General features: G+C 42.9%; 1 protein-coding gene across 2 annotated transcripts; it reads right to left on the reverse strand.

Moving 5' to 3' along the window:
- Window positions 1-266: 266 nt before the first annotated feature.
- tspan4b (tetraspanin 4b) lies at window positions 267-16,594 on the reverse strand. Of its 2 annotated transcripts, none has more exons than XM_053514681.1 (8): window positions 16,140-16,594; window positions 12,784-12,853; window positions 10,165-10,356; window positions 9,977-10,051; window positions 9,457-9,552; window positions 9,260-9,373; window positions 1,085-1,168; window positions 267-682 (listed from the first exon to the last, which is right to left on the reverse strand). In XM_053514681.1, exons 2-8 carry the CDS (start codon window positions 12,850-12,852, stop codon window positions 614-616), a joined length of 699 nt encoding a protein of 232 aa, XP_053370656.1. In that variant the 5' UTR covers window position 12,853; window positions 16,140-16,594; the 3' UTR covers window positions 267-613. The 2 variants fall into 2 exon arrangements, with proteins under 2 accessions (XP_053370656.1, XP_053370655.1); XM_053514680.1 differs by lacking the exons at window positions 267-682; window positions 1,085-1,168 and adding exons at window positions 8,059-8,474; window positions 8,868-8,951.
- Window positions 16,595-18,506: the final 1,912 nt, after the last annotated feature.

An 18,506-nucleotide genomic window follows, 5' to 3' on the forward strand; every position in this document is an offset into this window, starting at 1 on the left:
GTTATATATGTTACAGGGAAAATATTAAATGACCACAATTTAGCTCACAATTAAGTAATATAAACAAAGTTGATTAACAGTTAACTGGGGCTTACCATGTTAAATCTGTAGAACAAGAATCAAATTGTTCTTCTTCTTCTTGGTATTATTATTATTATTATTATACAGAATTGAAATTACTTTAAACATACTAAGTGATTAAATTTATTAAAAGTATTTCCTGGCTCTTTCTTTTAAACTCTCGAATCTGAACATTAAAACACTCATTAATATTCGATAACACTTTATTAAACAAAACAACAGCAATCTACAGAGCATCGACAATCTTTCACCTCCTCTCCATCATCGCTCTCGGAAAAATCAAAGTCTTAAATGTGATCAGTACACGCAGATTATTAATGATTAAAATGTGCAGTATCAGAGTGAACCACTTCACCTGCCCTTCACAGACTTTTACATCTGCATGGACACCGATGTTAATATACTTCACGCACAGGTAAGAAAGTTCAGCTGAGAAACCTCTTGGACGTAGATCTAAATGAATAAAACACAGTTTGTGGAGTTTGGAGTGCTGATGGGGTGGAATTTTCTTTTCTGTTATTAAACCGCAGGATCAGTCCGTGTACTTTTCCACTCGGAGGATCTGGCAGTACATCAGCATGGAGAAGGCCAGAGCCAGGATCTGAGGAGGGAACAGAAGGAGAACGTCAGCATGTCTACAAACCACAAATCACGCTGAGGTTTTATGTCTTCATCAGGAAGAGGGAGGCGTGTGGCTTTCAGCAGGAGGGGTGAGGAGCTTGTGTGTTTAATCCACACACACACACATACACACACACACACACACACACACACACTTTGGCTTCTAATGATCTTGTTTAAAACATGCAGTCCTGACATTAAAGACGTAACTTGGACTGGATTTTCAACTCGACAAAATTGAAGAGCGAATTTGCAGCGACTTCGCTCTGACTTTTAACTTTACGTTAAAGGTGTTCAGTGAACACATACATGTGACATTTTGGTTTAAAAATTCACTTGACCGTGACACAGCATTCACTTTCATTTTCCCTGGTCGCGTTACCTGCACAATGACGAGACACACTCCGAAACCCAGGACCCAGGTGATGTTGTCCAGGACCAACGCCTTCGCCTTCTTATAACACGGCTGAGACACAGACACAGGACAAGTTCACTTACAAACCACTGATTCTGTTATTACAAGACAAACTATAACTTTAAAACATAAATTAAATACCTAAATCATAAATAAAGAGTAAATAAGTTTTGATTATATATATATACCCGGACATAGCAGGTAATCTTAGGGCTCTAGGACAGCACAGGTTCTCCAAGATAGTGGTACATGCTGGAGCTAACGATATACGCCTTCGTCAGTCAGAGGTTAGTAAGAATAACTTTATAGAGGTGTTTAAACAAGCGAAGGCGATGTCCGATGATATAATATGCTCTGGTCCCATTCCAATGAGACGTGGCGACATAACTTACAGCAGGTTATGGTTGCTGAACCGCTGGATGTCCAGGTGGTGCTCCGAAAACAACGTGGGCTTCATAGATAATTGGAAGACCTTTGAGGGCAAAACTGGCCTGTTAGGGCGGGACGGTGTCCATCCCACTCGGGAAGGTGCTGCTCTCATTTTCTGTAGTATAGCTCATAGTCTCAGAAGAGGCCTAGTTAATCGGTGACAATCCAGAGCCCAGGCCAGGGAGCAGACAGACAGGCTAAACCAACCGTCTGCTAGCTGCATAGAGTCGTCACTCAGGGTTCATCATATTGAGATTGTGTCTGTTCCCCGAGCTAAAATCAAATTTAGAAAGACTCAGAAAGTCTGTTTTAGTAATCTAATTAACATGAAGACCACAAACTTGGATCAGACTGAATGCGCAGCCGGCACCTCTGATCTGAAGCTAGGACTGTTAAATATTACATCTCTCGCATCTAAAGCAGTTATTATTAACGAAACTACCACAGACCAGGAGTTTGATATACTCTGTTTAACAGAAACCTGGATTAAACAGGACGAGTATGTAGCTCTAAATGAAGCTAGTCCTCCTGGATACAGCAAGTCTGACCCCACAGAACTCGATCAGGCGACTGAATATTTAGAGTCGACAGTTCGCTATACCTTAGATAATGTAGCTCCAGTTTAAAGAAAAATTATTAAAGATAAGAAACTCGCTCCCTGGTATAACGATCACACGCGCACTTTAAAACAGACCGCTCGGAAATTAGAACGTAAATGGCGTCAAACTAAATTACTAGTATTTCAAATAGCATGGAAGGAGAGCATCCTGAACTATAGAAAAGCTCTTAGTGTAGCTAGATCAACATATCTCTCCACTCTTATAGAAAATAACAAAAATAATCCTAGATTCTTATTTAATGCTGTAGCCAAATTAACCAGAAATAAGACCACTGCAGAAATCTCCACAACAACATCATGCAATAGTGAGGACTTCATGAACTTTTTTAATAATAAAATTGTAAATATTAGGCATAAAATTGAGGTTTTGAAACCGAACAATGTAATTTATGCAGATGTTAATCTAGCCATGTCAGATCAGAACCTAGAATACTTTACTCCCCTTGAAGAGAATGAACTAATTTTACTCATCTCTTCTTCAAATTCATCAACCTGTATATTAGATCCTATACAGACACATTTTCTTAAACAGATACCAGCAATAACAGAACCCCTGTTGAGAATAATTAATTCTTCACTCAGCATTGGTTATGTTCCAAAATCTTTTAAATTAGCAGTTATTAAACCGATCATTAAGAAACCTGACCTCGACCCCTGTCAGCTGTCCAATTACAGGCCGATATCAAACCTCTCCTTTATCTCTAAGATTCTGGAAAAGATAGTAGCGGAGCAGCTATGCTCATATCTACATAGAAATGGCATACATGAACTGTATCAGTCAGGATTTAGGCCTCATCACAGTACAGAGACAGCGCTTGTTAAAGTAGTAAATGACATTCTATTGGCCTCTAATCAGGGTTGTGTAACTATGCTTGTATTACTCGACCTCAGTGCAGCTTTTGACACCATTGATCACGCTATTCTTCTTCACAGATTAGAAAATGTAGTAGCAATTAAGGGTACAGCCCTCTCCTGGCTCAGATCCTATCTGACCCATCGTTATCAGTATGTAGACTTAAATGGTGATTATTCTGAATGTTCTCTAGTGGAGTTTGGCGTTCCGCAGGGTTCAGTTTTAGGTCCACTGCTTTTTTCCCTTTACATGCTTCCTCTGGGCAACATAATCCGTAAGCATGGTATTAGTTTTCATTGTTATGCTGACGATACACAGTTATATGTCTCAGCAAAACATGATGAGAAAAAACGGCTTACCAAAGTTGAGCAATGTGTGCAGGACATAAGAAATTGGATGCTAATTAACTTCCTTCTGCTTAATCCGGATAAGACAGAAGTTCTAGTCATAGGACCACATACAGCTAGGAATAAAATTTTAGATCACACCGTAACTTTAGATGGTCTTTCTGTTCCATCAAGTGCAACAGTTAAGAGACCTCGGTGTGATTATAGATTCCAGCCTTTCATTTGAAGCTTATGTAGATAATATTACCAGGATAGCATTCTTTCACCTCAGAAATATTGCCAGGATTAGAAATATAATGTCGCTAAACGATGCAGAAAAACTAGTTCATGCTTTTATCACCTCTAGGTTGGACTATTGTAATGCCTTACTGTCTGGTTGTTCAGCTAGATGCATAAATAAGCTTCAGCTAATCCAGAATGCAGCAGCAAGAGTTCTCACTAGAACCAGAAGATATGAGCACATCACCCCTATCTTATCTTTACTGCATTGGCTCCCTGTGAAATTTCGCATTGATTTTAAAATACTACTTTTGACATATAAAGCATTAAATGGTCTCGCGCCGCAGTACCTGAGCGAACTGCTAGTGTCTTACAATCCGCCACGCCTACTTCGATCAAAGGATGCAGGCTGCTTGTCAGTACCGCGTATTATGAAAAATACAGCTGGGGGCGGAGCTTTTTCTTACAAAGCCCCAAAATTATGGAATAATCTTCCAAATAGTGTTCGGGACTCAGACACAGTCTCAGTGTTTAAGTCCAGGCTAAAAACCTATTTATTTAGCCAAGCATTTTTATAAATAGATTAGCCTTAGGTAAAGGAGCAGATCTGGGGGACTCATGGACGTAGAGTATTATGGTGAACTGGTATGTTTGGATGCTGTCCTCCCCACTCTCATTCATCACTCAGGTTTGTTGACGGTGAGGTGATTGGTCGCTTTACATCTTAGTTCCCCCTCATGTTTGTGTTTCCTTCTGGCTCTCCCTTTTAGTTATGATGTCATAGTTAGTCCTGCCGGAGTCTCTGCTTGCACTCTACAGTTAATATACGTTCACATTATACATTGTGTGACTGCGACCATACCTAACTGTTATCTCTCCTCTTCTGCTCTCCCTTCTTCTGTTCTCTCTCCCCCCCTCTCTCTTCCCTCTTTCTGTCGAGCTACACATGTTGTTCCTGAGTTGCCAGTGATCAAGACTCCCTCTGCCCCCCGGACCTGTCTGACCCATCCTGGTGCCCCGCTTCTGGTTGGATCCCCCTTGTGTCTCTTTGGAATGCGTCTGGTGTCTGGGGATGGTTTTACTTTACCATAAAGACGGTTCTGGCCTTGACTGGTGTTGACAGCTGTTTCTCTGAGGACTTGACTTGGCTGCAGTTGCTCGATAGTTCAAGATTGCAATTGTCTCCAATAACTAACTGGACTCCATATTAACATCAATTAACATCAATTGTTATGCTGAACTGCCTGCCAACTAACACACAGTATGAATGCAGATCAATTCCTGCTTTTGAGTCTGGTTCCTCTCAAGGTTTCTTCCTATTACCATCTCAGGGAGTTTTTCCTTGCCACTGTCGCCCTCAGCTTGCTCACCAGGGACAAACTGACCATCTTGATTCATGCACACTTACATTCCATACAGGCTTAAATAATTCTTTTGATTGTGTAAAGCTGCTTTGCGACAATGACAATTGTTAAAAGCGCTATACAAATAAAATTTTATTGAATTAAAATTGAAAAGTTTCCGGATCTTTCTCTCATTTCGCGGAATGCCCATAAATCCACGCTGCTCCTAGTAGGATCTTGCGGTTAGTGTACAATTTTTCGGTGAGTATAGAATGCTTTTTTATATGTTAACTTGAATTGTACATATAATCTTACTTTAAGAGTCTATAAATATATATGTATATTTAAAAAAAATAATCGCCAACACGTGTTATACATTTATATGCACCCTGAGTAATATGATGCATCCCTGGCATCATATACAAGGTTTCACTTGCAAAAGAAGGGTTTCATACTGCGGTGTCTTCTCTATCTGCCAATATATATAATATATAATTATTATAATTTCTAAAAATTGGACATTACAATTGAAACAGTTACTCAGTACTTGATTATGTTTTCACTAAATACTTTTTTACTTTTACTTAGGTAATATTTTGGATGACTACTACTTCTACTTGAGTAATATTATTTTGAAGTACAGCTATTCTTACTTGAGTACATTTTTTGGCTACTATACCCACATCTGCTCATCAGGGATCAAAATCTACATCTGGATTTCTGTAAAGCTGATAATTACTAACTAGCTAATTACTGCCAAAAGCTACTAATCTACTGATGTGATTTCAGCATGGGAGGATATTTTTTTATCAGGAATGGAGGATGCTTCTGTGTTCAAAGGTCATTTGGGGATCTATATAAAGATCCAGATTTCTCAAGAAAAAGACTGTTTCACAACATCGAGAAATAAAGAAAGAAGCAGTTTCACATCTTCATCTCAGATGGTGTAAATCAGCAAGCAACTCTCTTAAATAGGGAGAAAAGTCAGTTTCACAACACCCTGGAAGTTGCTGACCACCAGAACGCCCTGCTTCAGGGACACTTATAATGCCAATCAGTTAAAGTATACCAGTAGGGCAAATATAAAATCATATATGTGTGCTCATATAGGATGTTTGATATCTTTGTGTTGTGTTCAATGTGTTTATCCTGAACTAAGGAAGTGTAATCAACATGTATAACCCTTTTCATAGATGAAGGTAGAAATGGGTATGCAAGATATGGGGTGTTTAGTATTAAATGAAAGCTTGATGTATTCAAAGAGCGTTGATGTTATGAAAAGTTAGTCATATGAACCAAACTCATATTAATACACTTTATCTAAATGACTAAAACTCCAATGAGAAGGCCTTCCACGTGACAGACCAAATGCTAGATTAATGTATGCACAAAAAAGAGGAACCGTGCGGGCATGGCTATGCCCACAACCATCTCTGATTGGGATAAATGCTCTGTGGGATCAAAAACCCAAGGTCCGAACAGGTTCAATACTTCTTTTTCTCCACTCTCAACCCTTGACTTCTGATCTGTGCCACCAAGCGATCGAAAAGTCTGCTTTTCTCGCAACAAAACTTGGGGCTCAAACTCCATTGCAATGCCCATTAGCCCATTAGAAGATGTCCCAGAGCCCCGGCATTGGTAAGCAGGCAACCAACACGTCGCCGAGGGCTTTCCCGAAAGCCGTCATGCCAACCAATGATGAGAACAACTCACAACAACATACAATCATACAGTATAACTTTGTATCATAAGTATAACAGTGGAAACTAATATTATGCTTATGAATTATGAGGCACAGAAGAAACATCTAGAGAGAAACTAGCACTGGGCCTAACGCAGAACCCTGTGGAACACCAATCTTTATGATTATTTCCTGCTTGTATTTAACAGGTTTGCTCTTTTCAGTGAAGCGTTGACTGTGAAACCAGAAAGAGTTCTGGTTATAAGAGACTCCTAAAATACAGGTGAAAATAGATTCCACCGATCACAACACCAGAAGCTCATCTGACTGTGGACAACAGTAGGAGCATTTTCAGACAGTGCCCCAGACACAGGCAGAAGAACGTCAGGTGCTCTGAAAATACAGCTGGCCAAAGCTGGCTGCTGGCAAAGGAACATGAAGCTGACTGAAACATTGACTTTGTGGTGTTGGAGCTGTTCATTGGCTGAATGCCAGGTGGAACACTAGAGTTGGTCCAGTGCTACTGTCATGTGCCATTCACAGAGGCAATCTAGCTGACTGAGCACCTCCCCTCTTTTCTCTCTCTCTCACCCTATATGGTCTCCTCCTCTACACTGGTTCTACTCTGTGGAAATAAATGCCCATTCCTCCAAAATCAGCTCACTGAGCCCATGTTTCTTCCCTCTCTCTTACCCTTTGTTCTAATTTTCACATCCCAATGTGGTTATTCCACTAATCCCTTCTCTCTTAACAGGTGGAAGGTGTGAGAGAAACATTTGTGAAACAAGTGTAAAGGTTTTTAGACCATGATGATGATGTGCTTGACTGGCCAGCTAATGCACCTGACCTGAACCCTATAGAGAATCTCTGGGCTATTGTCAAGAGGAAGATGAGAAACATCCGACCAGACAATACAGACGAGTTGAAGGCTGCCTTTAAAGCAACCTGGTCTTCAGTAACGCCTTAGCAGCGCTAAGCGCCGACTGTGATGGCGTGTGACTGCAGTCGCTCTGATAGTTCTGAGAGTGAAAGTACCGTAAACAGTTTTGTTCCCGAGTCCTCGGCTCTGGTCTTGGAGGAATGTTTTAGTGTTTTCCCTGCTTCATTACACCCACGTCAATTCACTCAAGTATTTTGAGATAATATTGATTGTAATATGTTGTTAAAATATATTGTGGTCTATTGTTATATATGTTACAGGGAAAATATTAAATGACCACAATTTAGCTCACAATTAAGTAATATAAACAAAGTTGATTAACAGTTAACTGGGGCTTACCATGTTAAATCTGTAGAACAAGAATCAAATTGTTCTTCTTCTTCTTGGTATTATTATTATTATTATTATACAGAATTGAAATTACTTTAAACATACTAAGTGATTAAATTTATTAAAAGTATTTCCTGGCTCTTTCTTTTAAACTCTCGAATCTGAACATTAAAACACTCATTAATATTCGATAACACTTTATTAAACAAAACAACAGCAATCTACAGAGCATCGACAATCTTTCACCTCCTCTCCATCATCACTCTCGGAAAAATCAAAGTCTTAAATGTGATCAGTACACGCAGATTATTAATGATTAAAATGTGCAGTATCAGAGTGAACCACTTCACCTGCCCTTCACAGACTTTTACATCTGCATGGACACCGATGTTAATATACTTCACGCACAGGTAAGAAAGTTCAGCTGAGAAACCTCTTGGACGTAGATCTAAATGAATAAAACACAGTTTGTGGAGTTTGGAGTGCTGATGGGGTGGAATTTTCTTTTCTGTTATTAAACCGCAGGATCAGTCCGTGTACTTTTCCACTCGGAGGATCTGGCAGTACATCAGCATGGAGAAGGCCAGAGCCAGGATCTGAGGAGGGAACAGAAGGAGAACGTCAGCATGTCTACAAACCACAAATCACGCTTTTATGTCTTCATCAGGAAGAGGGAGGCGTGTGGCTTTCAGCAGGAGGGGTGAGGAGCTTGTGTGTTTAATCCACACACACACACATACACACACACACACACACACACACTTTGGCTTCTAATGATCTTGTTTAAAACATGCAGTCCTGACATTAAAGACGTAACTTGGACTGGATTTTCAACTCGACAAAATTGAAGAGCGAATTTGCAGCGACTTCGCTCTGACTTTTAACTTTACGTTAAAGGTGTTCAGTGAACACATACATGTGACATTTTGGTTTAAAAATTCACTTGACCGTGACACAGCATTCACTTTCATTTTCCCTGGTCGCGTTACCTGCACAATGACGAGACACACTCCGAAACCCAGGACCCAGGTGATGTTGTCCAGGACCAACGCTTTCGCCTTCTTATAACACGGCTGAGACACAGACACAGGACAAGTTCACTTACAAACCACTGATTCTGTTATTACAAGACAAACTATAACTTTAAAACATAAATTAAATACCTAAATCATAAATAAAGAGTAAATAAGTTTTGATTGATTGATTGATTGATTGATTAATAGATTTGGCTAATAAAAGTAGTTTTGCTCTTCATATCTTTGACATCACTCTCTGCTCTCTCTCAGCTATCAGACTCCTAAAGAAAATTGCTCATGCATTAATTTTTTCTTTCCACATTTGACCCCGGAAAACCCCCTGCATTTCAAGCGTGACCTCTGACCTCCTCCCAGCGGTAACATGGGTTTGTGTCCTTTCTGCAGCAGGACTCAGGGTGCGGTCGCTGATTAGTCCAGCGGTTCCAGTCAGTGTGGTTGTTCACGCCGCAGCATTTAAACTGCACGAGACACAAAAACAAACAGATTAAAATCTAACATTTTCTCTTGATGGTGGACGAGGAGAAAAATCAAACCCCCTTACGATCCTCTGCATGTTGTCCCAGGACTTTTTTAGCTCGGTGTTGTTGTCGTATTTCATCATTTCGTTTATCAAGTCCTCTTTCGCTTTTTCGTCGATCTGGATCAAAACAAAACCATTAGTTCATGTTGTTTATTTGTTTGTTTAGTAACTTGTTTTCCTATTTATTTTTGCATCCTTTCTTTATTACCTTACATATTTGTGAGTAGATGCTACTTTGCATATTAATTGATAGATCGATTTATTAACTAAATTGTTTACTTAATTACATTATGCTTATTTATGCATTAACTTAAATACTTATTTGTTGTCATTTATTCAAGTATCAGTTCATTTTAAAATGTAAAAATATGTTTATTTACTGAGTATTAATTATTTGGGAACTGGATTGGTTCTGTGAAGAGCGCGTCCTGATGAGAAGGCAATGATCTGTGAGCACAACATCCTGAAGAACTCTGAATGTTAATGTGGAGGGTTTTATATATGTGTGTGTGTGTGTGCGTGTGTGTGTGTGAGTTCTTACCTCTTTGTGGAAGAGCCCCAGCATGAGGATGAGCGCTGCTTCGGTCAGGAACAGAAGGAGGAGGATCACAAAAAACTGGGAAGAGAACAGAAGAACCGTGAACCCTCTGGGCACCTGATGAGAACCCAACCCTCGCTGTGGCAGCTCCAGTGGCTGTGATGTCATCAGTCCGCCCCCGAGAGTCTCACCGTCATCAGCAGACACCGCTGCTCCTTCAGAGAGCCCAGACAGCCCAGGAACCCCGTCACCATGGTAACGCCCCCGGCAACCAGCAGCAGGTTGGCCGCAGAGAGCGACGGGAAGGACAGCGGGAGGTACGAAATCTCAGACTGGCGGATGGAAAGCCACACCCCTACTCCAAACAGGCCACACCCACCCAGCTGTTCACAAGACAAGCACAGGTAAGGAAGAGGTCAGGAAAATGAAACTAGATTAATAAACTGCTTTAGGAGTCGCAGCATCAGAAGGAGTACTGTAGTACCATGACTATTAGTACTGTATTATTATTAGACGCAGCAGTAGAAGTAGTATTGTTTCTTAATGTTTATTATATACTTTATATGTACTTTTAATGTGCTATAGTTTAATATTTTCATATTAATTACATATTTAACTAGAGGTGGAAGCTAACTGGGTGGATTTACTCCGTTACTCTAGTTAAGTTCGTATGTCAGATATCTGTACTTTGTATTAGAGAGACTTATTACTGTCACTCCACCACGTCCTACAGCAAATATCTGTACTGCTACTTCAGCACATTTCCTCATGGCAGGGGTGGAGTAGTGTTTAAAGCCCCACCTGCTGACTGTTTTATGAATTTGTCTGATTTGCCTTTGAAACTCATGAAACTGAGGATTGACATCAGAAACAGAGATGAAACAAAGAGAGAGGGAGAGGGAAGGAGAGAGGGAGAGGGAGAGGGAGAGGGAAGGAGAGAGGGAGAGGGAGAGGGAAGGAGAGAGGGAGAGGGAGAGGGAAGGAGAGAGAGAGAGAAAGGGAGAGGGAAGGAGAGAGAGAGAGAGAGAGAGAGAGGGAGAGGGAAGGAGAGAGGGGGAGAGGGAGAGGGAGGGAGAGGGAAGGAGAGAGAGAGAGAGGGGGAGAGGGAAGGATAGAGGGAGAGGGAAGGAGAGAGGGAGAGGGAGAGGGAAAGGGAGAGGGAGAGGGAGAGGGAAGGAGAGAGGGAGAGTGAAGGAGAGAGAGGGAGAGGGAGAGGGAAGGAGAGAGAGAGGGAGAGGGAGAGGGAAGGAGAGAGAGGGAGAGGGAGAGGGAAGGAGAGAGAGGGAGAGGGAGAGGGAAGGAGAGAGAGAGAGGGAGAGGGAAGGAGAGAGGGAGAGGGAAGAAGAGAGAGAGGGAGAGGGAGAGGGAAGGAGAGAGGGAGAGGGAGAGGGAGAGGGAAGGAGAGAGAGGGAGAGGGAAGGAGAGAGAGGGAGAGGGAGAGGGAAGGAGGGAGAGGGAGAGGGAGAGGGAAGGAGGGAGAGGGAGAGGGAGAGGGAAGGAGAGAGAGAGAGGGAGAGGGAGAGGGAAGGAGAGAGAGAGAGAGGGAGAGGGAAGGAGAGAGAGGGAGAGGGAGAGGGAAGGAGAGAGAGAGAGAGGGAGAGGGAAGGAGGGAGAGGGAGAGGGAAGGAGAGAGAGAGAGGGAAGGAGAGAGAGGGAGAGGGAGAGGGAAGGAGAGAGAGGGAGAGGAAGAGGGAAGGAGAGAGAGAGAGAGGGAGAGGGAAGGAGGGAGAGGGAGAGGGAGAGGGAGGGAGAGGGAGAGGGAAGGAGAGGGAGAGAGAGGGAGAGGGAGAGGGAAGGAGAGAGAGAGGGAGAGGGAGAGAGAGGGAGAGGGAGAGGGAAGGAGAGGCAGCTCATTCTTTTGTGTCCGATGTCCCTGCACTCAAAACACCTCAGCGGCTCTGTTGTAGCGAAAACAATGTAGCTGACCCCCACTTTACACTTAAAGTTCACTGTGCCTTCCTGGTTAGTGACGGGGCTGACGAACCTCCCGAATCGGGCCAGCTCCCTCATGATCACCTCGTCCTGTATAAACGGAGGCGTTTGATATCACCACTCTCGTCACGGGGACAGACAGACGGGGGACCTGGACCGCAGATCCTCTCACGGTTATTCCGCTCTTTATGAGCGCACTCACGAAGCTCTTCTGTTTTAAATACACCACCACCGCTTTGTTCATCCAGAAAGCTGAGTAGATGTTCTCACACCCGACCTGCTCTCCCACCGCTAACAGTACCTCCTCCACCAGTACCCCATTGTCACCCCGGGACACACCTGACACCATTCCGGAGAGACAGACTTTCCCCACCGGCCTCAGAGGCCATGGTGCCCCGCCCACTCTCTCTCACCATAAACTAAATGTGTTTTAAACAACATTTACTAAAAGATAATTAAGGGGAAATGAAGAAGGGAAATAAATAAAGAAGAATAAATAAATAAATAAATAAATAAATAAATAAGTGGGAAAAAAACGAAAAGTTTTCCAGAAAATCTGGCAAGACGTCAAACAGTCTTCCACACGCTCCCTCACACCCAGCGCATGCGCACAGAGAGATAGAGGGAGAGAGAGAGAGAGAGAGAGAGAGAGACAGAGAGACTCTCACTATGACTTTAAGGCTACAGTGACCTAACACGAGCTCAGCACTTTTGATATTTAATGAAATTTGAAGGTGAGTTCTTTTCTGCTTTCACTCCAGTGTAAATGTAAATAGAGAGTTTTTACTTTTACTTAAGTAACATTTCACCTGGACTACCCCCTCCGGGGACCCCCTATACAGGATAAACCCATCTATATGTATAAACTATGAACTCACCCAGAAGATGAGGTTGAAGATGAACATGAGGTATTTGACGCAGCACAGACAGCCCCGGGACACACCCATCCTACAGGAGACACCAGAGAGAGAGAGAAAGAGAACACAACATTAACACACTTAACTCTTCTGTCTCTTCTCCTGTGTGTGTGTGTGTGTGTGTGTGTGTGTTCACATTCCTCTATGAGGAGAAGAGCATTTTCTCTGTGGTTCCCAGTCCCCCCTCAGTTCCACGCCCACACTCTTGGCCTTGATCTTCACACTCCCTCATTAGTTAACGTCCTCACACCCTCTCGTGCTGCTCAGTGTCCCTCAGTCCTTCTTTGTACACGTGCAGATAACACAAGTTTGTTAAAATGATAATAAACACTAGTGTCCCTGTCAGACGGCGTTGGGGGCGGAGCTCTCAGACCCAGCTGTCACACCAGTTGACTGCCATTTCCCACTGATACACTCACACATCTCAAAACACCACAACATTGTTCTGTAACAGCAGCTCAACCTCTCACACAGATCTCCCATGCCTAAAGGAGCAACAGCAGTGGTCCACCCTTTTCCTTTCCTTTTTGCTCAGACGTAATGACGTCACATATTCCTGCCTTTATTGTGTACTTGTAGAAGTTAAATTTCCTGATCCTGAGCGCCTGCAGGAAGCAGAGTCGCTGATGGCGTCTTGATGTGAGGAGACCTGGACAGGTCATCAGTGAGGAGCACACAGAGAAACCTGGTGCACTTTAGTTTTTCCACAGCCGAGTATAAGGGGCGTGGCCGTGCTCTCACACCCTCCTGGAGTTTATGATCATCTCCATGTTTGATGTTGAGGCAAAAGCTGATTTCACTGTTCCACTCTGTCCTCTCATCTCCATCTGAGAGTGAACACGAGGGGGCTGAGAACACATCCCTGTGGAGCTCAGTGCGGAGGAGACGCAGTTACCAATGTTGACCAGGTGGGGTGTGATCGTCAGGAATTCCAGCACAGTAAGCATAGATGAGTGGTTCTAAACTCTAACAGGGAAATGTTTATTTTATTTAAAGCTTTAAGGTTCTAATAGAGCAAAGAAAAGGCAACAGGTTTCTTCTGTCAGGGCTCAGCTGCACTGCACTGGACACTCATTACAATATACAGGGTGGGTGAAAAGAAACTAGGCAGTGAAAATTGTCAAAATCGTCCCAGACAATGTCCTGGAAGATGCCGGTTTAACCTCGCAGGCACAGTGAGAGCACACAGGGAGAGACCGTCTTCATCATGATCCAGTGACACCACAGGTTCTATACCCACTAAATAACATCATGATCCAGTGACACCGCAGGTTCTATACCCACTAAATAACATCATGATCCAGTGACACCGCAGGTTCTATACCCACTAAATAACATCATGATCCAGTGACACCGCAGGTTCTATACCCACTAAATAACATCATGATCCAGTGACACCGCAGGTTCTATACCCACTAAATAACATCATGATCCAGTGACACCACAGGTTCTATACCCACTAAATAACATCATGATCCAGTGACACCGCAGGTTCTATACCCACTAAATAACATCATGATCCAGTGACACCACAGGTTCTATACCCACTAAATAACATCATGATCCAGTGACACCGCAGGTTCTATACCCACTAAATAACATCATGATCCAGTGACACCGCAGGTTCTATACCCACTAAATAACATCATGATCCAGTGACACCGCAGGTTCTATACCCACTAAATAACATCATGATCCAGTGACACCGCAGGTTCTATACCCACTAAATAACATCATGATCCAGTGACACCGCAGGTTCTATACCCACTAAATAACATCATGATCCAGTGACACCGCAGGTTCTATACCCACTAAATAACGCCGGGTTTATTTTCATCCTGTACAACCCATTATAACATTAAACCTTCTGTTTTTAAAGTCCTACCACCTCCAGCTCACATTCTGTAGAACTTCTTTTAGTCTAAAATAGAGGTGGCAGGTTCTGCAAGTTAAGAAATGTGTTTGTGTATTAGGTGTGTGTGTGTGTGTGTGTGTGTGTGTGTGTGTGTGTGTGTGTGTTAGGTGTGTGTGTGCATTCGATGCATGTATGCATGTTAGATTGTGTGTGTGTGTGTGTGTGTGTGTGTGTGTGTGTGTGTGTGTGTGTGTGAAGTGTCAGCCTTCCCTTTGACTCCAGTGGAATTCTGTGACCTGCTCCAAGAACAGGAAGTGCTTTTTTCCTGACAGGAAGTAACCACCCGGCTCTGTGCCGCTGATAGTGTTCACCACTCAGACAGAACTGATCCGAGTCTCGCTTACAACTTTAACTAAAACCTAAAACACCAGTGTACAGCAGAACCATGAACACACACACACACACACACACACACACACACACACACGCATACACACACTCACACACACACACACACACACACACACACATGCATACACACACTCACACACTCACACTCACACACACACACACACACACACACTCACACACACACGCACACATACACACACACACACAGAACCCCAAACCCCCCCCCCTCACCCCCCCCCCCCCCCCCCCCGCCAATGTTGAGGTTACAGATGTGTCCTGAGGAAATGACCCTGACCTCATGTGCTCAAGAAAAGAACGCGACATGCCACAGAGAGAGGAACGTGAATTCTACATTTAAAAGTGCAAAAGTTTGTATACCCGTCCTTGATATGTGAGTTAAAAAGTTTTAAAAGTGGGCAGTTTTATATTCTAATAAAAACTCTAGTCCTCAGCCGCATTACGAGTTATTGTTATTATTATTATTATTATTGTTGTTGTTTTTGTTGTTACCAAGTCATTAGCGTGTAATTATTTACCGCTCAGGAGTTTGAACCTTGTCTAAAGTCAGCTCTTACACACCCTAATGAAGATGTGCTGCCTTTGTGAAGCTGGAAAAAAAGGTCCAATGATATCAGTGTGGAGTTTCCTGTTAAACTAAACCCAAAACCCAACTATAAACCCAACCTGAAACCCTAAACTCCAACCTTAAGCCCCAAACCCAACCCTAAACCCTATCCCTAACTCCAAACCCTAAAGTCTAGCTCTAAACCCTAAAGCAGAGACTGGAGGGAAAGATAAAAAGTAAACATGCAGCAAAAATTCTAAATGAGTCATGCGCCTGGTCATGGTTACTCTCCCGCTCAGAACCAGAACAAACATCTGCTAAAGGTCTTTGTCCTGAAGGGTGCACAAACTTTTGCATTTCTCCATACTAAAATTGGGAGCAAAGTGTGTGTGGAATCATAAATCATGGCTCCTGCCCTTAGAACCTGGAAGCCATCTTATTACACCTCCATAATGACATGAAGCAGAAGACAGAACTTTAATTTACCTGCTGGAGGACGAGGAGGAGGTGGGGGTTTGGGGGGGGTTGCAGACAGGAACTCAGACCTTTTCCAGGAATCCTTTAGGAATTTCCCGAGGGGTTTCGGTCCGGATCGTCGCCGTTGGTCTTCACCAGCTGCCAGAGGATGAGTTTGTTCAGAGTTGAGGTTCTGGTGCTCTTCGGTTCCTCGGCTCTATCCTGGACTGGTTCCCTCCTTCAGCTCTCTTTAAAATTCCACATGAGACGGAGTTCCTCTCTTTGGTTTATAAGTGAGATTCCTAATGTCTAAAAGATTCCTAGACTTCCATTATGAGAGCAGATGTCTGCTTCGTATTCCACTGTTATTCCGTATTATACTGTTGATCTTTCATTCTTCATGCTCTCTCTCTCTCTCTCTCTCTGTTCCCAATAAATTCCAGATGTAGTTGAGAGCCCTCCTGTCTCTCTCTCTCTCTCTCTCTCTCTCTCTTTCTCTCCTCCCCTCTCCCCCACAGAAGAAGCTATTCCAAGACCCTCCTCCTCCAATTCCCCCTGTCTCTCTCTCTCTCTCTCTCTCTCTGTCCTGTGGTTTGTTTAAAAGCAGTTGTGATGGATTGTGTTTGTCTCCAGCAGTTTTACATGTGATCCACTGCAGTCATCTCTGGTTGTAAACATGTTTCTGGTTGTAAACACACACACACACACACACACACACACACACACACACACACACACACACACAGGGAGGGAGAGAGAGATGAATAAAACAGATATTAAAACTATTCAAGCTGGATGGATGAACAGAACTGTGCTCTGTGTGTGTGTGTGTGTGTGTGTGTGTGTGTGTGTACAGTGTAGTCATGGCGCCATCGTGTAGTTTTTGTGTTCATTACACCCACCCTGGAGTGTGTGCTGAACTGAACTTGGTTCTTCTTTCTGAGGTGACCAGGGGACCCGAACACGGGCGAGTGGGCGGAGCCATTAACAGCGCCGAGCTCTGATTGGTCAAGAGCTACAGTGACGGAATCATGCAGCAGATTTATCTTCCTTTTCTAATCTGCTTAAGAAGAAATGTCACGTTTATTTCCCACACAATTAAGATTTAGATATGAATTCTTTATTGTTTATTTATTTATGTAAATGAGGCAGATCAAAATAAACAGCCTCCTGTTCACTTGTTTCGTTCACTGTGTAGGGCAGAAAGTGATACCCCGGAGCCCACCTGCCCCTAAACCCCCATGTGAGATTCAGACAGAAGAAGCTTGGTAAGATCTCTATCTTCATTGAGATTAAAGTATTGACACCCGTTTAATACACAACAGACAGAGTCATAAACCTGTACACCCAGGACAGGGTGCCAATCCACCACAGGGTACACACACATACACACGCTACGGGCAATTTGGGAATGTTAATTAACCTTACCTACATGTCTTTGGACTGTGGGAGAAAACTGAAGTGCCCGGAGGAAACCCAACAAGCACGGGGAGAACATGAAAACTCCATGCAGAGTCTCTCCACAGAGATGGGAATCGAACCCAGACCCTGCAGATGCAAGGCGACAGTGCTAACCACTACACCACCGTGCCGCGGTATTATATTATATTATTTGAAGAGAGCTTTACACGTTTTGTGTTTGGGGTGTCATGGTATATACTACATTACCCATCAGCCCCAGCACATCACATGTCACTGCCCACTGCAAAATCTGGCAAAAAAAATTTGCCCTGTTTGGCTTCCCTACGTCTTGTTTGTTTCGACACCTTGTCACATGACCGTTGCATTTGCATACTCTTTAATATTTATTATCTTCTGCCCCAGGATCAGCCTTGTCTGTGTTCGATTATTCATACGACACAATGTATTTGCTAAAGTGACTTTATTACATTTTTTTTCTTTTCATATTTCCACATGTGATATATATTTAGTGAGAGCCGTGTATGGTCTGATCTTCTGTCCTACATCGCCAGCAGGGTGCGCTATAGTCAACACAGGTCTTTTATTATCTCTGATAAAAAGTGAGTCATGTCATGTAGTCATGTACATCTGGAGTGATTGACACTTCTTGCCCAATTGGACTCTGGAAGCTCCGCCCATTTCCTTTATCTCACACACTTTGAGGTTTTTTTGTCACTGTTTACAAAGAAAGTTTAATTTACTAGTGTTTATTTGTCTGTAAATAAAAACATAAATAGTGAAGGCTTTACGTTTTGGACTGAAATAAGACAAATTTTATGCTGAGATGAAACTTGGTGAGTGTTTAGTGTTAGCCATAACGTTAATAGTGATGATCATAAGATAGTGAGTTTTTTAAAGGATTATATTTTAAATGTTCTACGGTGGTTAGCACTATTGCCTCGCACCTCCAGGGTCCGGGTTCGATTCCCACCTCAG

This window comes from Clarias gariepinus, chromosome 16 (genome assembly GCF_024256425.1).
Source record: "Clarias gariepinus isolate MV-2021 ecotype Netherlands chromosome 16, CGAR_prim_01v2, whole genome shotgun sequence".
Lineage (NCBI taxonomy): Eukaryota > Metazoa > Chordata > Actinopteri > Siluriformes > Clariidae > Clarias > Clarias gariepinus.